The sequence below is a fragment of the Globicephala melas genome, chromosome 1 (assembly GCF_963455315.2).
Source record: "Globicephala melas chromosome 1, mGloMel1.2, whole genome shotgun sequence".
Classification (NCBI taxonomy): domain Eukaryota; kingdom Metazoa; phylum Chordata; class Mammalia; order Artiodactyla; family Delphinidae; genus Globicephala; species Globicephala melas.
The window spans coordinates 71,497,280-71,519,310 of NC_083314.1; the positions used below are offsets into that span (position 1 = coordinate 71,497,280).

Genomic DNA, 22,031 nt, shown 5'->3' on the forward strand with positions numbered 1-22,031 from the left:
CAGAATTCTGGTCTCCGAGGGTGTCAGTCACCTGCTCACACCCCAGGCGCTACCACCCACCCCAGGGCTCTGACATCACCTCCTGTTGACCAATGAGTGGAGGCCCAGCAATGGGTGAGGATGTGAATGTCAGCTACCTCCCCCACCCCAGCTCTGTGGTTGCAAAGATGCTCTAACAGGAAGCGGGTTTAAGGAGCTGCACAGCTTCCTGCCCCCCAGGGCTGAGCAGGGCGAGAAGGGTGAGTGCCAGGCCCGGCCACGAGACACAACTTCTTGCCGGGGTCCTGGCAGCTTCCTCTTCCACAGCCACTTCCGTGTGGCCGGGGCCCCAGAGGCAGGAGCTGCTGCCCGTTGCCCAGGCCACCCTCCACCCCCAGTTCTGAGCCCTGCCCCTCTGGGGCCAGGCCAAGCCCAGAGGCTGGCTTGGGATCCCATGGGGGACTAGTAGGGCAAAGGTCTTAGGGGACAGAGGTGGCTGGGCCAGAGCCCTGGGGCTCCGGCCATGAAGTCTCGGCAGAAAGGGAAGAAGAAGGGCAGCTCGAAGGAGCGGGTGTTTGGGTGCGACCTGCAGGAGCACCTTCAGCACTCAGGCCAGGAGGGTAAGGAGGCCAGCCCGGAGCTGCTGTTGGGCGGAGGGGGAGGCGTGCAGCTTCTCCAGCCTGATCTAGGCTGAGGGTACAGAAGCAGCTTCCAGGAGCTCATGGAGAACGGGCAGTGGCTTGGGGTCACCCCCAGGCAGGGCAGGAAATGTGGCTCAGTGACTGCCTGGGGGTGAAGAGACTGGTGATGAGAATGGGGGCACCGAGGGAGCACTGAGAGGAGAGGAGGGAGAGACTGGAGACCCAGGAGAGGTAGAAGAAGCCGAGGTGAGGAGATGACAGCTGGGGGACAGGAGAGGAAGGCTGAAGGGACAGGGTCAGGAGATGAGTGGCTGAAGGGGCATGGATGGTCCTTAGGTCTCAATGAAAAAAGACAGGAGAAGGGCCCCTGGAGAGCCTGCGGATGGCACATGGGGAGGATGGGTGTTTCCTGGTTGGAGGAGACGAGGTTATGGGGCTCTGATCCCTCTGCAGCCTTGCTGGGCCACAGGTGAAGATGCAGGGTGGGGACGGTCCCCTCCCCCTGTCTCTCTGATTCTCCGGTTTTCCCTGTGCAAAGGAGAAACAGGTTCAAAGTGGAAGGTGAGGGGAGAAGCTGCTAAAATGGGAACACCAGAACAGTAAGAGAGATGGCCTGAGGCCTGGTGTGAAGATGGGGGTAGAGGGTACAAAGGAGGATGGGGGTGAGGACTGTCTGTGGAAAAAATCCTCCCTGAGTTACCTTGGAGGACGCTTGGAAACGAGCAGGACCAGGGACAACATTGGCTCCCCACTGCGCTTGGTGTGCAGTAGACACTCAGAAACATTTCTTGATTTGATTTGGAATTGAACGCAGGTATCCTGATGGCCCAGCCCAGCTTGTTTTTTGGTACTTCGACCTCCTCCCAAAGAAGGGCATGATTTCTCCCCCCCTCCACCCCAATCTGTCATTTCCTCTTTGTTCTCTGCTCTGGGCTGCTGCTCCGTGTGCCTGCAGTGGAGGGAGGGTGATGGTGGTTCCCAGCTCATTTCCTGCTCTTAGCCCCGCCCCTGTGTCCCCAGACACCTCCTTCCCCTTTTCTCCTCCCCCAGAGGCCCCCATCCCACTGGCCTCAGTTAAGGGAAAGCCCAGGCCCCAAGGAAGGGTGTTAAACAGCCGAAGTGGCTTCTCTGTGCCTTTCTTTCTTTTCTAACAGGGCACAGCCCAGCTGCCAGTGTGGGGTTGACTCCTTTACGAGGGATGCCTCTTGAGAATGATGGCTCTTGGGTGAGGGCCACATGATTTAATTGGGGCTGATGTTCTTCCAGTTCTCTGCAAACCCTCAGTTCAGCATCCTCATCCTGGCGCTGTCCTTCCCTGTGGACCCCCTGCCAACCTCCTGTTGAAACACTGAACTCACAGCCAGCCCAGATCCCACTCCTGTATCCCTTCCTGGCCTCTGTCAGCATTCCCGGAAGGTGAGGGGCATGTTCTCTGGAAGGGATAGGCATCTGGTTGCTGGGTCCTGATCCTAGTGAATCCCAGAGAGAGAGAGAGAGAAGCCCCTCCTGCCCTTCACAAGAACCTCACCTGAGTCCAAGGGGGGAGGGGTATCTTGGGCACCAGAGCAGCAGTGGCAGCCTTCTCCCCTTCTCCCAGCTCCTTCCAGCATAGACAGGTAGAAAGTGGAAGGACAGAGAGAGGTCAGTGATGGTTTCTCTCTTTAAGCCAAGATCCAGTAAAAATGAAAGCCCAGGCCAGGACAGCTGTGTTTGTGGTTAACTCATCCTCCCTGATTATCCTGGTTTCCCCCATCCTTGCAGCTTCGCTCCATCTCAGCACCCTCTCTCAGCTCTTTGCCCTAGGTGGGTCTCTTCCTTCCCGAGCCCTTATATCAATTGAGTTCTTCCTTTTTCCTAGTATTTATCTCTTTGAGATCTCGTTCAGGTTTCTGATTCTCCCATTTCCTAAGCTTCAGGCCCTCCTCCCTGACCCACCCTTTGACTCTACCACCCCAACTATGTCTCTAACTTTTATCTCTGACCCCATTTCTCTTATCTCTGTCTCCTTGACTCCTCCATCCCTCTGATCCTCTTATCTCTTCCCCCATCTCCTTGACCCATTTCCTCTATGGCTCTGACTCCTTAGGCTCTCGAATGCCTTCTTTAAAGGTATGCCTTCGGGCTCCCCTGGTGGCACAGTGGTTGAGATTCCGCCTGCCGATGCAGGGGACACGGGTTCGTGCCCTGGTCCGGGAAGATCCCACATGCTGCGGAGCGGCTAGGCCCGTGGGCCTGTGCGTCCGGAGCCTGGCAATGGGAGAGGCCACAATAGTGAGAGGCCTGTGTACCGCAAAAAAAAAAAAAAAAAGGTATGCCTTCTTCAAAGGCCTCCCGTAGAGACTCAAAATCAACAGAGAAGGATGGGATGGAGAAGACCTGGACTGATTGTAGTTACTGTGAAAACAACCTGGGGTTTAGGTGACAGCCGACTATTTATGAGTCAACAGAGTGATGGCCGGAAGAGTTGGGGTAGCATTATTCACCCAAGAGTAGAGAAACAGCTTGAACCACGAGGGTCTGCCTCATCTCTGCATTCAGTGCTGGGAACCTGAGGTCAGGGGACCCTGGCAAATGGGCAGAGGTCCTGAAGGGATGGATGGTGAACTGTAGAGCCTGGACTAAGGTGAGGCAAGAGAGGTGACTAGGGTGCAAAATGTAAGGAAACTCTCACTCTCAGGGCCAGGCAAGTGAAGCCCTAGTGCTTCTTTCTTAAGGAGGCATTCACTCTCAAGATCGTGCATGTGCACAGTTGACACTTGCACAACCCTAAGAGTGAGTGCTTAAATTTTGCAGCCTTGATGCTGTCCTTGTCTCACCCAAATCCTGGCTCTGGGGTGCAGGAGGGTAAAGGGTGTGGACTCCGGGTCACATAAAGAGGGTTTAAAATAGTGTTTGATGGATTTATTGATTTTCTTCAGTCTGTATTTCTAACTTACTTAATTCCACAAAGAGCTTGAGATGGATGACTTCCAAAACCCAAAACTTTACAAAAAGAATAAATGACTGAAGGAATTGAGTTGAAGGGAAAACAGGAGGGGTAAAATCAGTACCTAGAAATGCATTTCAGGTGGTTCTATATGGTTCCAAGATATGGGCTCTGAGCTTCCTGGTAGTTAAAGAGGTAAACGTAATCAGGTATGAAATTCATAAAGCCCATAAGAAAAGAATAGGTGGCTTAGGAGAAGCACAGCTTTTTCTGACACTAACACATGACAGGAATTTCTCTGGTGAGTCTCAGTTAATTGGACTCAATGTTTTGTCTTAGGCAATATTCTCTATTAAAGCTCCAATTCATTGACTAATTCATTGAGTAATTTAATAAACATCTGTTGAGCGCCTGCTCTGTTTCAACACTGTGCTAGACGCTGGGGAGGATGTTACTACTTGTCAGAAGGTATAGATACAAAATACACCAATCATAACAAAGTACAATAAGTGCTATGGACAGATATAAACAAATGACCTTGGTAAGTGTAATACGGATGTAAGCAAAGGGTTCAGAATTGGAAGTGATGTCTGAAGTGTGTTTTGAGGAATGCACAGGGGCTCACCAGGCAGACACAGAGAGGAGGGCATTTCCAGGCAAGGGAAAACATGAGTGATAGTACCAAGGCTTGTTCAGGGGGTAGGAAAGTGCTGGATCATAGGATTTATTGGGGGAGCTGGCTGGAGCTAAGGCTGGAATGGCAGCTGGACCTGGTTTGTGAAAGGTCTCATACAGTATACCAGGTTGAGGAGTTTCTATTTTATTCTGTGTTTGTAAGCTAAGCATTGAAGATCGGGGTGGAGCAGAGTGTGTATGTAGCAAAGGATTTAAAGCATGGAGGTGCTTAAAAAAAAAAAAGTAAAGCATGGAAGTGCTTTAGAGAGGTAACTATGTGGCCTTGTGGAGATGAATTCAACACATGGTTTCTGAGGATTTCCCATGACTGAGACACCATGACAGATAAGGTGAGGAACGGCAGGATGGGTCACACTTAGATCTTGTCCTTGAGGAGCTTACGGTCTAGTAACTGGGAAGGGCTCCGAAGAAGGGAGAGAGAATACAGCTTTTTGCACTCTTGGGTTTGAATCCTGGCTCTAGCTGGATGATATTGCACACTCATTACTCCTATGATCCTCAGTTTTCATGTCTAATGCATAGTGCTTGGCATATCGGTGCTTCTCTCCTGAATTGACCTGTCTGAAGGTCTGTTGCAACTTCACGTACCTTCCTACGGCAGATCTAAGATCCGTGCATTCACTAACCAGAGGAGGTGCTTCACAATAATGCCCATCAGCTCTGTTCCATTTTGGTTGCAAGAGCTAATGTTCCTTTATCTTATGTAGGGTGTTATGTAAACGCACTTTCAAGACCAGTCCTTCACCCTGAGTCCTCTTCCAATCACATTGCTGTCCCTTAAAAATTTCTGTAATAGCAACTAGTAATTACAGAGAGAGAGAATTTCAGGTCAACAAAGGCAGAACTTTCTAACAGGAATGGGCAGTCTGGAGAGGCAGTGAGCTCCCCCTTACTGGGGGAGTTTATGCCGAGACTCTAGGCCCAATGGGCAGAGAGATTGTAACGGGTTGGCAGGCTGGAGCTGATGTCCTGCAAGAATCTTTCTGACAAGTTTTTGTTTCGTTTTGTTTTGTTTTTTTATTGCGGTACGCGGACCTCTCACTGTTGTAGCCTCTCTCGTTGCGAAGCACAGGCTCCGGGCGTGCAGGCTCAGCGGCCATGGCTCATGGGCCTAGCCACTCCATGGCATGTGGGATCTTCCCGGACCGGGGCACGAACCTGTGTCCCCTGCATCGGCAGGCGGACTCTCAACCACTGCGCCACCAGGGAAGCCCCCTGACAAGTTTTTATTCCACGAGCTTTGCCTTCAGTCTCCCCAAGCCCCCTTCCCTGATGCATCCATTTCTCAGACCCCCTGTAGTCTCTGACCTCCCAGACCTTCTGATTTCTCTTTCTCTGCCCCATCTGTGTTCCCAGTGCCCCAGGTGCTAAGGAGCTGTGCAGAGTTTGTGGAGGAGTATGGAGTGGTGGATGGGATCTACCGCCTCTCAGGGGTCTCTTCCAACATCCAGAAGCTCCGGTGAGTCAGGCAGTGAGGGGAGAGCTCTGTGGCCAGGAGGCCAGGAATCACAGGGGTGAGGGGATGTGGGGAGAAGATAGATGATAGATACTGTCCAAGGGAGGAGCTCTAGTCTCCTCGGGAAAGGTTGACACCATGCCCCGCACTCCCCACAGGCTAGCCTGCACACACGCATGTGTGTGCGCACACGAATGTACACACACACACATGCACACACACACACACACCCCTCCCCTCCCACATGCACCCACCCAGCTTTAGAAACAAATTTAGATACAATTCACATGCCATAAAATTCACCATTTAAAAATGTGTAATTCAAAAAAAATGTATAATTCAGTGGTTTTTAGTACATTTACAAGGTTGTGCAACCAGCGCTGTCTAATTCCAGAGCATTTCATCAACCCCAAAAGAAACCCTATACCCATTAGCATCATTCCACACTGCCCTTCTCCCCCAGCCTCTGGCAACCGCTAGTCTACTTTCTGTCTCTATGGAGTTGCCTATTCTGGACATGTCACATAAGTGGAATCATATAATTGTACATTTCTGTGTCTGGCTTTTTTTACTTAGCATGTTTTCAGGGTTCATGCATATTGTTGCATGTACCAGTACTTCACTTCTTTTTAGGGCTGAATAGTATTCCATTGTGTGGCGTTATCACATTTGTTCACCCATTCATCCGTTGACGGCTACTTGCGTTGTTTCCACCTTTCGGCTGTTGTGATTAATGCTGCTATAAACATTTGTGTACAAGTATTTGTGTGGACATATGGTTTCAGTTCTCTTGAGTATATACCTAAGAGTGGAACTTCTGAGTCGTACGGTAACTCTATGTCCAAACTGTTTTCTATAGGAGTTGCATCATTTTACATTCCTACCAGCAATGTGTGAGGCTTCCAATTTCTCCACATCCCAGCCAACGCTTGTTACTGTGTGTCTTTTTGATTATAACCACCCTAATGTGTATGAGGTGATATTTCATCTATATTTGCATTTCCCTGGTACCTAATTATGTCGAACACCTTCTGTGTGCTTATTAGCCATTTGTGTATCTTTGGAGAAATGTCTATTCAAATCTTTGCTCATTTAATAATTAGGTTATTTGTGTCTTTTGAGTTGTAAGAGTCCTTTATGTATTCTGGATATCAGATCCTTATTAAATCTATGATTTGCAAATATGTTCTCCCATTCTGTGCGTTGTCTTCATTTCCTTGATAGCATCTTTTGGTACACAACAGTTTGTAATTTTGATGTCAAATTTATCTATTTTTTTCTTTGGTTGCGTGTGCTTTTGGCGTCATATCCAAGGAACTGTTGCCTCGTGCAAGGTCCTGAAGATTTACACTTATGTTTCCTTCTGAAAGTTACACTCCTCCATCTTTACACGTACCCAGAAACACATATTTAGGCTCGTCCCCCCACTTCTACCGACTCCTACATACCCCTACATTGCTACTCACACCGACTCTACATCCTGATATGTACCCCTGTTCATGCATAGACCCATTTACCTATCCACTTACCCATCTCAACATCCACTCTGCACGTTGACAGATACAACGCCTTATACTTGCTGCCTCACGTATATACACGCCCCAACCTCTTCCTTCCAAGATTCATACGTGTTGACCCTCGACCCTGCCTGGAGCTCATCTCTACAGCTCTACCTAGGTGAGGGTCCCTCAAATCATAGATTTAATGTAGGTGAGGGTCCCTACATTTCCTCAGACTGTCACCACTCCTGACCACTCTGCACCTCCCCAGGCAGGAGTTTGAGGCTGAGCGGAAGCCAGACCTGCGGCGAGATGTTTACCTTCAGGACATTCACTGCGTCTCCTCCCTGTGCAAGGCCTATTTCAGAGAGCTGCCAGACCCCCTGCTCACTTACCGGCTCTATGACAAGTTTGCTGTGAGTTGAGTGACAGCGGGGTGGGGGGAGAAGAGAAGGCTGAGGGTGACCTCTAGGGATCCTGCGTGACAGAGACCACATGAAAATGAAGAGCCCCGTCCCTTACAAATCTCCTAGCTCTGCTACCTCTGCTCTCCCCTGTCCCTCTGCTCTTCATTGTCTCTCCTTTCCCTGCAAACTGCACACCGTGCAGGGTGAGACTGGGGGAGAGTAGAGGTCAGAGAGAGAGCAGAAGCTGGAAAGCCCTTGGAAATCACCTAGACCGGAGCTTCCCTACGTTTAAGAGAATGAGAACCCTTTTAGGAAGTCAATTGTTTTTCAAGCGTGCCCTTCCCTGAACTGTGATCGTGTGCTGAACATCTTTTGAATAAGAAAATACATGACAAAAGTGCTCTCTTGAATTGAGTAACACTTCTAAGTTAAGTTGCATTTTATTGAGCATGACATCATTTAGAGATCCTGAACACCAGGGCATGACATTCAGCCCATACAGGCCAAAATGGGTGGGCATGGGCCTTCCTTGACACCTTGAAGTCAACTCCATGGCCCCTGGGGCGCCCACAGGGTGGAACCTGATGTGTTCCAGAACCAGAGCACTACTGATGAGGACGCTAAGGCAGAGAGTGGCTGTGAGTTGCTCAAGGTCACAAAGCTAGTAAGTGGCATAGCCAAGATTCATCTGCAGGTCCCGGGGCACCCGGATTCTATCGTCAGTGTGCTTTGAAGATTCAACCTGGGGGATGGAGTGGGGTACAGCACAGGCTGTTTCTGAGAGTTTGGCTCAGAACTCTGGGGAGGAAGCAGGGGCAGCGCTGGGTCAGTGACTCCTGCTCCTTGATTTCAACCAGGAGGCTGTGGCAGTGCAACTGGAACCTGAGCGCTTGGTCAAGATCCTAGAGGTGCTTCGAGAACTCCCTGTCCCAAACTACAGGTGTGTGGGCCTCCTCCCCACCCAGAGTCCCGACTCCCCCCGCTCAGCCCAGGCTCTTTGTCCACCTGGGGCCTTGACTGCTCACTTCTCCTCTTGCACCACCCCTCAATCCTGCCTCTGCCTGAGCGCTCCCTTTGTGAGCTCTACCCCACAACGCCCCCTTTCTGCAGGACCCTGGAGTTCCTCATGCGGCACCTGGTGCACATGGCCTCATTGAGTGCCCAGACCAACATGCACGCCCGCAACCTGGCCATCGTGTGGGCCCCCAACCTGCTGAGGTGGGTGCATGTGTGGGGATCCTGGCAGAGCCTAGCCCCTGGGAAGCTGCTCGAGGAGGGGGTGTGGCTGTGTGGGTGCACTGGAGAGGGGTCTCACCCAGTGAGAACAGGAAGTTTCAGGATCACATTGAGTGCGATGGAGCTCACCCACGTGAGCCCCTTCTCTGAGCTTGAGTAAAGTCCCTAAGGACAGGGCCTTTGTGTTTTCTTTTTCTTTTTTGTCCACACTGAGGGGCATGAGGGATCTTAGTTCCCTGACCAAAGATCGAACCCGTGCCCCCTGCAGTGGAAGGACAGAGTCCTAACCACTGGACTGCCAGGGAATTCCCAGACCTTTGTGTTTTCTTACACTGCATCACTTAGCTCAGGGACTGGAGCAGGAAGGGGTTGGGGGGATCCTTGTCAAACGTTTGTTGAGCAAATGTCTTGGAGAAGTGGGTTGCACATCACTCCCTGTGGTGCAAGGCAGACTATGAGAAGTCCTGAGATTCGTTATACACAAGGCGCCCTGCAGAGGAAGTAGAGATTAATCCTGAGGAGGGTGTCCAAGAAGGCTTCCTGGAGGAAGTGGCCATTGGAGACTTGAATCATGCATGTAGATTAAGAGGTGGAGATGGGGTTAATGGCATTCAGGGGAAAGGGTGTAAGCTCTTTTTAGGGAGAATGCGAATGGGGAAGTGTAGTGGGGCTGGGGGAGAATAACTCCACACCTCCACAGGTCTAAGGACATAGAGGCCTCAGGCTTCAATGGGACAGCAGCATTCATGGAGGTGCGGGTGCAGTCCATTGTCGTCGAGTTCATCCTCACACATGTGGACCAGCTCTTTGAGGGTGCTGCTCTCTCTGGTCAGTGCCCTTCCAACTCACCAAATCACCATTCTCTGTCTGGGAGTCATGTCAGAGTTATAGAGAGCCTCCAAGATCATCTAGTTCAGTTTCCCTGCTTCGTGGATGACAGAACTGAGTCTCATAAAGTATTGTTGCTTATGGTCATGTGGAGAAGACCCTGCAGAGAGAATGGTGCCGTCAGGACTTGAGTAGGCCTCTTCTGCTCTCTGTCCAGGGCATAACTTGGCCTCTTAATCACCATCCATCCTGGTTCTCGAGGCTAGTGAAGGATCATTCCCACCCCCGGCCCACTGGGCCAATGTCCTGGGATCTCCTGGCCCCCTTTGTCCCTGAGGACTCCCTCTTGAGGAGCTAGACACAGAGGGTCTGCCTCCAGGTATATCCCTAGCATGGTAGTTGGTGAGTGGGAGGGTGCAGTGAGGAGCTCCATACCCAAAGCCCTCTCTCTGTTCCTGGCTGGCCAATTCCTCTTCTTTTCCTAGGTGGTGAGGTGGAAAGTGGATGGCGATCACTTCCAGGGGTCCGGGTGTCAGGCAGCCCCGAGGACCTTATGCCCCGATCCCTGCCCTACCACCTGCCTAGCATCCTGCAGTCTGGTGATGGACCCCCACAGATGCGGCCTTATCACACTATCATAGAGATTGCAGAGCACAAGTAAGGCCTTCTTCCTGGGCCCTCCTCCCCTGCACTGGCCACCAGGCTCCAACTGCAGTGATTTCTCCATCCCCTCCAGGAGGAAGGGCTCTTTGAAAGTCAGGAAGTGGAGATCTATCTTCAATCTAGGTCGCTCTGGCCATGAGACCAAGCGTAAACTTCCACGGGGAGCTGAGGACAGGGGTAAGTCTGGGGAGATGTAGGGGGAGCTCTGCTGAGGGTGTGCCAGGCCCTGGCTCTACGCACATCCCTGTCTTGCAGAGGACAAATCCGATAAGGTGACTCTGCGGCCAGCCAAGAGCATGGACTCACTGAGTGCTGTGGCTGGGGTCAGTGATGGTGAGTATAGGTGTGCACTCTTGTGTGTGTGTCAGGGTGGGGCGAGGGTAGTGATGGCTAGTGACTGTACCTCCAGCGAGGGAAGGGGGTTCCTAAGTAGGTGTTGGTGGGGTGACGTCTGACCTGCTGACTGTAAGGTTTGCAGTAGCGGCTAAGGGAAGATGGGCCTCGTGTATTCCAGGCTAGAGAAAACGGGGGCACTCTCTGGAGCCTTTCTGAGGTGTCCAGGCCCCTTGCAGAGGCTGTTGCCTACCTCTCTCTCCTCCACAGAGCCAGAGGGGCTGGTGGGACGCAGCAGTCCTCGGCCATGCCCACTGTTGCTGGCGAGCTTGGAGAATGATTCTGTGGAAGCAGCAGAGGGTGAACAGGAGCCCGAGGCAGAAGCACTGGCTGGCACGAGCTCTGAGCCCGGCACACCACGACCTGGGCGGTCAGCAATCCGTGCTGGGGGCAGCAGCCATGCAGAGCGCCGTGCTGGCGTCCACATCTCAGAGCCCTACGACGTCAACCTCCCACCACACATCAGTTCTATGCTCAACATATCCCCGAACATCATCTCTAACGTCTCCTTGGCCGGGTTTGCCCGTGGTCTTGAGTACCCCACCCTTCAGCCCCGGCCAAGCCCTGCCTCTGGCCCTGGCTCTGGCCCCGGCCTTGGCCCTGGTCCCCCAGGTGAGGATTCAAGGATTTCCCGGGGCTGGGAGAGGGGACTAGAACTCTAGGCTGAGGCTCCGATGCTGGGGATCTGCTCTGGGCTTTGGCAGGTTATCTTTAGCTGCCTCCCCGGATTCAAGATGGGGGGAATCCAGTAATATTATCAGGTTGTGCGAAATTCTTGCAGAGAGCATCTCTGGCAGCCTTAGATCACTGATATACCCAAGAATGGGGATCTGTGTCATATATATACAGCAGGGAGTACTAAGTACAAAGTGGGAATATATCATAGATGATGGTAATAATAATAACATTAATACTAATAGCTAACATTTGTCGAGAGTTTATGATGTGCTTTGTTAAGGACTTTGAAGGCATTAGCTCATTTCATTTTCTCATAATGTTGACACAGGTATTGTTTTTATCCTTATATTACAGCAGTGGAACCTGAGACTTAGGTTACGCAATTTGGTAGGAGGTGGCAGAGCTGGGATTTGATCTTTGCTCTGACTCCAGTTCCTGAAGTGTCAATAATGAGAAGTACTGAGGCAGCACTAGGTACTGGGTAAGGATAAGGCCTACAGAGTTAAGTAGTCTTGGATTCAAATTCTGGCTGTGCCACTCGTTGTTTGTGTGACCGTGGACAAATCTCTCTGAGTTTCACTTTCCTCATATATAAAATGGGGATAAATACCCTATATTATAGGGTTGTTTTATGGAGAAAATAAGATAATGCATTATAAAATGTATAGCACCGTGCTTGGCGCCCGGTAGGCGCTCAATAAAGGCGGCTCTAAGCCAATGGTTAGGGATATTGGTCTGAGAGGATCGGCCACATGGAGGATCTATGCTGGGAATGTTGGGCCCATACTGTAGCAATGCTAGGAAGACTCACATTGGAAAGGGTCAGGGCTGGTCTTGACCTTTGTATTCCTGGGACTACCTTTCTCCCAACAGATGAGAAGTTGGAGGCAAGTCCAGCCCCAGGTCCCCTGGCTGACTCAGGCCCAGCGGACATGACCCCTGCCCTGGAGGACTGCCTGTCCCAGGAGGTGCAGGATTCCTTCTCCTTCCTAGAGGACTCAAGCAGCTCAGAGCCCGAGTGGGTGGGGGTGGTGGATGGGGAGGTGGCCAAGGCAGGACCAGCAGGAGCAGCCTTCTCCCCTGGGGAGGACGACCCTGGGATGGGCTACCTGGAGGAGCTCCTGGGAGTTGGGCCTCAGGTAAGGAGGCGCTGTGCTGGGTTTGGGGGTGCTAAGGAATCCAGAGGGTGGACAGGGCCACCTGGTCCTGAGCCACGATGCTGTGCTTACAGGTGGAGGAGTTCTCTGTGGAGCCACCCCTGGATGACCTGTCTCTGGATGAGGCTCAGTTTGTCCTGGCCCCCAGCTGCTGTTCCCTGGACTCTCCTGGCTCCGGGCCTGAAGCAGAGGAGGAAAGTGGGGAGGAAGTCTTCCTGAGTGCCTATGATGACCTAAGTCCCCTTCTGGGGCCCAAACTCCCGACCTGGGAGGGTTCAGGCAGTCTAGAGGAAAAGGGAACAGGGTCTGGAAGACAGGAGGCTCCAGGACAGGCAGAGGGAGAACAGGTATTCTGGGAAGTTGAGGAGGGCAAGGAGGCTGAGCCTGGAATGAGACGGGACATCAGGGAGGAGGCTGAGGGGAGTCCAGAGAGTGGAGTGGAGGGTGGAGAGGCCAGTGAGGAAGGAGTGGAGGCTGAGGGAAGCCAAAAGGTGATTGACAGTTTGAGCGAAAGATGTGGGGAAGAGAGAGAGGAGACAGAGGCCAAGGGAGAGGAGTCCAAAGGTCAACAGGAGGATGAGAGTACAGAGGAAGCTAAGGGTGTGGAGGAAACAGGAGGGGAGCAGGGGAAGGAAAGAAAGACCGAGCGAGAAGAAGAGGAGGAAGGAGATGAAGCCCAGGGAGAAGCCGGGAGGGACCCAGAGGATGGGGCCCAGGAAAACCAAATTGCTGAAGAGAGCTGGGAAGTTGTACACAAACAAGAGGCTGAAGGAGGCAGAGAAGATGAGGTCAAAGGGCAGAGGGGGGAGGAGAACCAAGAGGCAAGAGAAGACCAAGGAGATGGTGAAGATAGCAGAATCCCAGAAGCAGCAGCTGAAGGAGGAGCAGGGAAGGTCAGCAAGGAACGGGAGTGTGGAGACGGAGAAGATGAGGGAGACCAGAGGGCTGGAGGTGACCATGTAGAAGAGGGCTCCCTCCCTGAAATGCCACACGTAGAGTCCCTGGAGGTTGACAGTGCCAAGGAGGGCAATGCCCAGCCCTCTGAGACAGAACACGCAGCCCCACAGCCATCCCGGCCAGAGGAGATGGATCCGGAGGGGCAGCCCAGTCCCCTTGGCTCAGCTGGTGGTGTGAGCATGCGCCTGGCTTCCACCCTGGTTCAGGTCCAACAGGTCCGCTCTGTGCCTGTGGTGCCCCCCAAACCACAGTTTGCCAAGATGCCCAGTGCAATGTGTGGCAAGATCCATGTGGCACCAGCAAACCCATGCCCAAGGCCTGGCCGGCTTGATGGAACTCCTGGGGAACGGGCCTGGGGGTCCCGAGCCTCCCGCTCCTCTTGGAGGAATGGGGGCAGTCTTTCCTTTGATGCTGCTGTGGCCCTGGCCCGGGACCGCCAGAGGACTGAAGCTCAGGCAGTTCGGCGGACCCAGACCTGTACTGGGGCTGGGGACTACAGCCTCATCCCCAAAACCTCCCCCTATAGCATGATCTCTGCCTATTGTCCTCGGCCCCTTAGCTGCCTGGAGCTCCCAGCTGAAGGCACAGAAGGGTCTGGACCCCGGAGTCGGTTTAGTCTGCCCCCGAGAGAACCCCAGCTCCCTGACCCCGTTGAGTCGCCCCAGCGCCGATCGTATGCATTTGAAACACAGGCTAACTCTGGGAAAGGTGAGGGACTGTGATTCGGACCAGAGCACAGGGCACAGGGGACAGTAGCTGTCTCCAGGGTCTCTCTGCTGTCTCTTCGGCAGCCTGAGCAGCTTTAGTGCCCAACTTTATAGGTTTTGGCCCTCCAGCTTCTCTTTATGACTGTGGAAGGCACGTCTTGGTCCGTTTACCTGAGGTTGTCTCAGACACAAAGCACTTATCCCTTACAAGATTGCAGAGAAAGTCACTGAGATCCGGTTCCCAGAGAGTGGGGTCACTGGCCAAAGGGAACAAAGAGTAGGCGGCAAACTTAACGATTTCTCAATGTGAAGAATGAAGGCAGAACTCCAGCCAAGTTCCGGCCCTCTTAGGCAATGAACTTCTCTTCATGGAAGTCCAGAGTACAGCCAGGGGTCAGGGCCAGATCAGAGCCTATTACATACAAACACTTTTAGAGTTACCCATCCTTGTTCTACTCTTGGGCCCTGGGACACCTCTTGCTCCTCTTAACTCCAGATTAGGAGGAAAATGTGCAGGAAACTTTGAATGCGGAGTATTTGTTGGAGGGACTGGCTCCCTTCCCAGCTCCCCCACCCTCTGCCTCCCTGCATCTCAAGGAAGAGAGGTCTTGTATAGATCTCTCTGGCCTCTCCTTTCTGCTTTGGAATAACTTCCTATTTTAGGGAAGGGGAATGGCGTCACTCAGGCCCTGGGACTGCTCCCGACAGGCTGGGGCCACACGTCCCAAGGGGCAATGTCTCAGAATAAACGTTGTATTTTTACACATAAGTAGTGTGATGTCTCATTATTCTTATTAAAGTCTTGAGTGATACGTTTGGCCAAACGTTGTGTTTTTTCTGTTTTTATTGTTTGGGCGCTCTTCGTCAGTTGTTGTCGTGAAGACCTGTAGCTAGAAACTAGAGCTGGGTTCATGGTGGTCAGGAAATGGGGAAGAGAAACTTATATTTACATAATGCTCATTATATGCCAGTAAAGGCTAGGTATTCTATGTGCACAGAATCTATGCTCTTGATTTTATTTGGTCCACCTAATAATTCTATAAGGTTGGTATTTGTAATCTCCATTTACAGATGAGGAAACCAATGTTAAGTCAAACGTTGCCAAAAGTCTCAGAACTAAGAAGTGGCAGAGGTTAGATCTGAGACCCGAGTTTGTCTGGCTTCAGGGTGTGAACTCTTCCTATCACACCACACTACTCCAAATCCATTAAGGGTAGGTCTTGACTGAAACGAATGGGAATCAAGATACCTCTCACAGAAACTCTGAGCCTCACAAAAACCATAAGCCTTGGGGGTCTTTGGGTGACCGCTAACGCTAATACAAATTCTATGTATGCCCAGGTATGTCCTAATCTCCAATAGAAAACTTAAATCTCCAATAGAAAACTTAAAAAAGATGTCCTTTGTTAAAGATGGCGCCTCCATCCGATGTCCCTCTCTTGATCTAAGCTGGCCTCTCTCACTCCCTTCTGGAACTAAAAAGGCACTGTCCAGCAGAAAAATGGTAGCACCAAGTTAGTCGTCCTTCTCCCGTTCTTGGACTAGGACGAAAGCGACTACGACTTCAGAGCCATTCTCCCGAGATCACTGAGCATTGCTTCTTCCCCGCCCCAGCAACACCCACAACACGCCCCCATCCCAGCCCTCATCAAGATGGAGCGAACGGAAGTGGGGCGACTCAGAGGCTGAGTAGGCTGGGCGGGTCCAGAGACACACTTCCGCCCCTCACCAACATGGGCGCGGGCCGGCAGTGCGCATGATCAGCTGTCTTTGGAGATACCCCAGTCCGGAGAGGGAGAACACGGTTGGGGGAGATCGGCGGCTGAAGCTGCCTTGGCCGGTGAGTGCAGGACACGGCGGGAGTCTGGAGACTGGGTGCGCCGGCGAGGCAGAGCAGCCTCGATTTTGTTTCCGTTTTTTAGGTTCAGGAACTCCTGGGGCGGAAGCCTTTGTTTTGAGGGAGGGGGCCGTGCCTGTTTCGTTATCTCCCCTTTTTGTGGGCCGAACTCACTCCCCGCCCCCGGGCGCACAAGTCCCCGCCCTCCCGCGCTGCTATCCGCGAGCCGATGGGCCGGACACTGCGGGACCCGCTGAGCTCCCGGTGTCCTTTCCTACCTCTGCGGATCAGCGGAGGCTGGGGGTGAGCCCGGCCGGGCTGGCCAGGTCACCGCGCGGGCTCCTGGTCGCGCGCCTGGCCGGCGCTCAGCTGCTGAGCGCCTACTGGTTGGTGGGCCTGCAGGGAGACGCCGCATTCTCAGGCAAGGTCTAGGCGCCTGACTTCTTTGCGAACTTGATTCTTTTTCCCTTTGTGTCGAGACTTAGGGCTCTTGCAGGGCCCTCGTTCCCTGAGCGTGCACGCCACAACATCCTAGCCCGCTTTCCGTGTCGCATACCCCTAATGCTCAGGAAATGCTTCCCGATGTCCAAATAAGATTTGAATAAGTAGCCTGATCCCGTTGCTGGGTGTCCTCAGAGGCTGCCTCTGTCTGACAGCTGTGGGCCATAGAGACGCCTCCTGTGCCCTGGCCTCTGTTTCATTGCTTCCTTCTGCTGTCAGCGCTGCAAGCCTCAGAGGGGCACTTCCTCCGCAGGTTTGAGGATGGAGAGGTAGGTGGTCTCGAAACTCTGGTGCTACTTCTCCCTTAGAGACTGGGATCTTCTTGCAGCGCTACTTCCTCCGGACACTTTCACTTTCAGTTCCTTTTTTTTTTTTTTTTTTTTGGTTAACACTGGATACAAGCTTTCCATGGCTAATTCGCTGAAGATAAAGGTCTGGGGGACCTTATGGGTAGAGAACTTACAAAAGTCTTACCCCTTTCCTGTCGGGATTATTTTATTGCTTTGTACAATGTAGCTGTTTTTTTCCTGGAGGCATCTGTCTGCTCAGCCCTTTGTTTTTCCTGCCCGCCTCCCCAGTCCGCGCCCCCCCGCCCCACGGGTGTCAACGGTCGTTAAGGCAGGCACCTCGTAGATGGATTCCTCCCCCATTGTCTCTTCTCTTTCCGAACCCCGAACCTGGAGTTTCGCCCCTTTTTGCTGAGGCTCAGTTGATTTGGAGTTGTCATGGCAACATTTTAGCAACTGTGTTGCTCTACAGGAAGGCTTGGTGAATAAAATTGTAGCAGCTTGAAGATGATACACTTGGGCTTTAGGGTCTTTAATGAATGACATAAAGCTGGACTCCCCAAAACAAGAGCCCTGTCAGTAGAAAGGGGCCCGAGGGCCAAGTCTGGTCTTTATGGTTCCGGAGGTTTTTCCAATGGGTTTCAGGTTTCCCTTTCCTAGATTTGAGGACGGGAATTTTTCGGCGTACAGTATGTGCCTGAGAGGCTGGAAGAAGCGTCAGCATCCATGGCCCTGTGTTTTTTTTTTTTTTTTTTCTTTTCTGGCGGTACACGGGCCTCTCACTGTTGTGGCCTCTCCCGTTGCGGACCACAGGCTCCGGACGCGCAGGCCCAGCGGCCATGGCTCACGGGCCCAGCCGCTCCGCGGCATGTGGGATCCTCCCGGACCGGGGCACGAACCCGTGTCCCCTGCATGGGCAGGCGGACTCTCAACCACTGCGCCACCAGGGAAGCCCGGCCCTGTGTTTTTTGATAGCTGTGGTCTAAACATGGCCCTTCCTAATCCTCATGTCATGGCAGATCGTAATAGCTTTAATAATAATCCATCCAGAAATACGTTGTTTCTCAGTCTTGCAGTATAATTATTCCCTCTCCATCAGGAGATGGAGTGATAATTGGAGAGACGCGGAGCACTATTTGTAGAGTTGTTTTTTCAATCACTGTAGCCAGCCCTCAGTATCAGAATGGAGAAAGCTGATTGTCGCCTGCAGATGACTGGTTTATGTTCCTGGATGTGTCTTCAGGGAGCCTAGGTTCTAGAAACAGGGGAGCTTTCAGTTTCCTAGACTCACTAGACTCCCTGATTCCTACCAGGACTTAGCACTCAGGCCTGTGAGGCAGGAGATACGAAGACTTCCAAAGAAGGACCAATTCCTCGGATGTGCCCCCTCACAGAGAGATGAAGGGGTGAGTGAAGAAGAGGTAGGGTCTGGGATGGGAGATGGGAGGCCTGGGAGAATGCAAAATGGCTAAGAGCACTGGCTCTGGAGTCGGGCAGACCTAGATTTAGGTCCCAGCTACATCACCCTGCTGTGTGATCTGGTTTCCAGTTTATAAAATGCAAGTAGTGCTACCTACTCATAGTGCTGTTCTTAGTATTGAGTAAGATATTGCCTGTTAAGTGCTTAGCTCAGTGCTAAGTAAATACTAGCTCTTGTTATTCTAACCTAACCTAGCACCTGTTGGGAATGCCAATGAGTTTGGGAGCCATATGTTACTGGCCAGTGAGCTTTTAATTCACTTCTTCCCTTATTCTTCCTCTTGTCCCTTCACAAACAGGCAGCAGAAAACAGCTGAAACGGAAGAGGGGACAGTGCAGATTCAGGAAGGTGAGTGGGAGAAACGGAACTGAGCTGAGACCAAGAGCCCATCGTGGCCTCTCCCCCTACCCCATGGGCCTATCACCTGTGCAAGCTACTTCTTTTAAATGACATGCAAGTGCAACAGAGGGAGAAAAGCAGTAACTCACAGACTTGTCCTTTTCCTAATTCAGGTGCAGTGGCAACTGGGGAGGACCCAACCAGTGTGGCTATCGCCAGCATCCAGTCAGCTGCCACTTTCCCTGACCCCAACGTCAAGTACGTCTTCCGAACTGAAAATGGGGGCCAGGTAAGGGAGGGGGCCAGGTGGCTGCAGGTGTTACCTGGGGTTGGGATTGAGGGAGGTAATTGAACCTGTCATGGGTAGAACCTGGTTTGGAGGATGAGGTGGAGATGTGGACTGTTTGGGGGGAAGGGGATGGGGGTCTCTGAAGGATTCTTGTTTGGGGGCCCTAACCAAGAGAAGCTTTATGAGGGACGCTGGAATCCCTAGCACTTACTCTCTTATTCCCTCTTCCCCTCCTTCCCCTTTCCTCCCTGCCTCTAGGTGATGTACAGGGTGATCCAGGTGTCTGAGGGGCAGCTGGATGGCCAGACTGAGGGGACTGGCGCCATCAGTGGCTACCCTGCCACTCAATCCATGACCCAGGTACAGGGGTATGGGCTGCAGAGGGGACTAGAGCTCTGAGTAGTAACATGAAGAAGGGAACCAATAGGATAGGTGTGGCTAGGGATAGGGAAGCATCTAGGGCTGCCTTGACCCAAAGCACTAGACTCTCCCTTTCTGGATGTTTCTCCCTCCCTCCTCCCAAGGGATAGAAGCTGCAGAGTAGCTCATGGGAAGTATTTAACTGTCACTTGTCTCTGTTCTCTTGCTCCCCTTCCCAGGCTGTGATCCAGGGTGCGTTCACGAGTGATGATGCAGTTGACACAGAGGGGACAGCTGCTGAGACACACTATACTTACTTCCCCAGCACTGCAGTGGGAGATGGGGCAGGGGGTACCACATCGGGGAGTACAGCAGCTGTTGTTACCACCCAGGGCTCAGAGGCACTACTGGGGCAGGCGACCCCTCCTGGCACTGGTGAGATATTATGTGAGGATGCTGGCTGGAGGGGCTAGGATAGGCTGTGGGACATGGCTGGTGGGCAGTGGGCCTTTACTCATGATCCCTTAAATGATCACAAAGACGTGGGCAGGCAGTGAGTCTGGGGCTGCCCTTCCAGCAGGAGGCAGTATGTCCTTTTTAGAGGAGGGTCCCAAGGCCTTGGCCTTAGAGCTTGGTGAGGTTCCTAGGCCTATGTCCTGACAGGACCTACCGTGCATCTTCATAGGTCAGTTCTTTGTGATGATGTCACCACAAGAAGTGTTGCAAGGAGGAAGCCAGCGCTCTATTGCCCCCAGGACCCACCCTTATTCCCCGTGAGTAACCCGGTTTCTTTTCAGTTACCAGAAATGGTCTTGATTCCTTCCAGATTTGATGTAATTCCTCACCCCAAACTCCAGTCTCATTTTTTGACCCTCCCTTCACTCTGGCCACTCTGGGCTCTGTTGCTAGGAAGTCAGAAGCTCCCCGGACAACTCGGGATGAGAAACGCAGGGCTCAGCATAATGAAGGTAGGTATGATCTGCATCTGAAGCTTGGAGCTCTCTGGTGGGATTGGGGGATAGCTGTGATGTTGAGGCGAGAGGTTAGGTAATTTTACCCTGGGGCCTTTGGTGAGTTCTCCCTGAGTCACCTTGTCCTCTACTTTGCCCCACAGTGGAGCGCCGCCGCCGAGACAAGATTAACAACTGGATTGTACAGCTGTCCAAGATCATCCCAGACTGCTCCATGGAGAGCACCAAGTCTGGCCAGGTCATGGAAAGACCCTGGTAGTGGGCAAGATGCCTGAATTCTGTCTCCTGGTATTGTTTCCAGAAATGGTAGAGAGTGGGCACACATGGCAGTAGTCTTTTCCTATCTCTCTCTGAGGTTCCTGAATCCCTGGGAGATGTTATTTCACCATCCTTAAGGGAAAATGAGGTCCAAAGTGTAAACATGCTTTTGGAAAGCAAGCCAGGTATCTTATATCCTAGTCCTCATTTTGTTGGCTTTTTCTTACAGAGTAAAGGTGGAATTCTATCCAAAGCCTGTGATTATATCCAGGAACTTCGGCAGAGTAACCACAGGTTGTCTGAAGAACTGCAGGGGCTTGACCAGCTGCAGTTGGACAATGATGTGCTTCGACAGCAGGTCAGACCCCCGCACCCTCAGTATAGCTGTCCTCAGCCTCCCTAACCACTAACCCAGCTTGGGCCTCCTCCTCCTCACTGGTGGGTGTCCCGGTAAGTTCAGGGACTTGGCTGTGCCAACTTTTCTACCTATTTCCCTTACTGCCTCCTTCCCGTGGTAGGTGGAAGATCTTAAAAACAAGAATCTGCTGCTACGAGCTCAGTTGAGGCACCACGGAGTCGAGGTCGTCATCAAGAGTGATAGCAACTAATTCTGGGGATCCAGAGGCTTTGGGCCCTACAGCCCCTTTCAGAGAACTGCAGATAGCCCAGGAGCAACAGGCTAACCTCGTGCCCTTTCCTTCACTGCCCACTTCTGGCATGGGACTGGGGGGAGTTCAGAAGGCGTGTCTTTGAACTGAGGCCCTGTGATATAGCAGCCTGCAGTGGTGTGAAACACACACGTGGATGTGTACTGACCTCCTCACCCAACCCCACCGTGCAGCCCCTGGGCCCTTGTGCTCCTCTTGCACAATGCATGTGCTGTCTCCATGCTGGACACTGGACACACTGAACTGGGGGGCTTGCCCTGTGCTTGCTTAGAGTGCCAGCAGAGGGTCTGCTGACAAGCAAAGCTCTGGCTTGCCCCAGGACACTGGCGCTTCCACTGGTTCTTCCTTTCCCTGGAGCTCAGATGTGCACCTGAGGACTCTGGGGAACAGGCTTCAGCAAGAAGTGGGGATAGGATGCTTAGCAGTGGCTGCTGCCCCAGGAAGAGGAGATTGGCCGGCAAGCAGCTAAGGCCTATGCAGAAGTCTCTGGAGCCAGGGAGAACAACAGGCAGGGCCCACTGGGGGCCTTACCCCCTTGTGGGGACGGGTTTTTTTTTTCCCCCCTTTTCTTTCTTTCCTTTTTTTTTTTTAAGATAAAATATTAAGAGCCACAACTGTCTCCGTTTTTTCTCCTTTTGCGGGCCCCAGGGCGGGAGGGAGGGGGCACATTGTGCTTTGACCAGTAAGGGTTGGGCCAAGGTTAGGGTGGGGTGCTGCTCCTGGACTCTGAGTCCTACTACCTGGGCCAGACCGGTGTGTCGTTGCCCGCCCACGCCCGGCAATCGCGAGGATTTCTCTAGCGGGCGTGTGTTAGGGCC

At 52.4% G+C, this 22,031-nt stretch overlaps 2 protein-coding genes across 5 annotated transcripts; both read left to right on the forward strand.

Annotated features, from left to right (window-relative positions):
- Positions 1 to 311: 311 nt before the first annotated feature.
- ARHGAP30 (Rho GTPase activating protein 30) lies at positions 312 to 15,035 on the forward strand. 2 transcript variants are annotated; one of them, XM_030842102.2, is made up of 12 exons: positions 312 to 599; positions 5,599 to 5,701; positions 7,469 to 7,613; positions 8,462 to 8,544; positions 8,715 to 8,822; positions 9,541 to 9,668; positions 10,154 to 10,325; positions 10,405 to 10,508; positions 10,587 to 10,664; positions 10,935 to 11,336; positions 12,276 to 12,541; positions 12,634 to 15,035. In XM_030842102.2, the coding sequence occupies exons 1-12, from the start codon at positions 503 to 505 to the stop codon at positions 14,236 to 14,238; spliced, it is 3,291 nt and encodes a 1,096-aa protein (XP_030697962.1). In that variant the 5' UTR covers positions 312 to 502; the 3' UTR covers positions 14,239 to 15,035. The 2 variants fall into 2 exon arrangements, with proteins under 2 accessions (XP_030697962.1, XP_030697964.1); XM_030842104.2 differs by having other exon boundaries at positions 12,276 to 12,370.
- An 893-nt stretch (positions 15,036 to 15,928) lies between these two features.
- On the forward strand, positions 15,929 to 21,821 carry USF1 (upstream transcription factor 1). 3 transcript variants are annotated; one of them, XM_030842140.2, is made up of 11 exons: positions 15,929 to 16,063; positions 18,162 to 18,254; positions 18,627 to 18,676; positions 18,841 to 18,956; positions 19,215 to 19,316; positions 19,556 to 19,751; positions 20,002 to 20,089; positions 20,226 to 20,284; positions 20,431 to 20,525; positions 20,775 to 20,903; positions 21,064 to 21,821. In XM_030842140.2, the coding sequence occupies exons 2-11, from the start codon at positions 18,247 to 18,249 to the stop codon at positions 21,151 to 21,153; spliced, it is 933 nt and encodes a 310-aa protein (XP_030698000.1). In that variant the 5' UTR covers positions 15,929 to 16,063; positions 18,162 to 18,246; the 3' UTR covers positions 21,154 to 21,821. The 3 variants fall into 3 exon arrangements, with proteins under 3 accessions (XP_030698000.1, XP_030698002.1, XP_030698003.1); XM_030842142.3 differs by lacking the exon at positions 15,929 to 16,063 and adding an exon at positions 16,076 to 16,830; XM_030842143.2 differs by lacking the exons at positions 15,929 to 16,063; positions 18,162 to 18,254 and having other exon boundaries at positions 18,626 to 18,676; positions 18,841 to 18,925.
- The last annotated feature ends 210 nt before the right edge of the window (positions 21,822 to 22,031 follow it).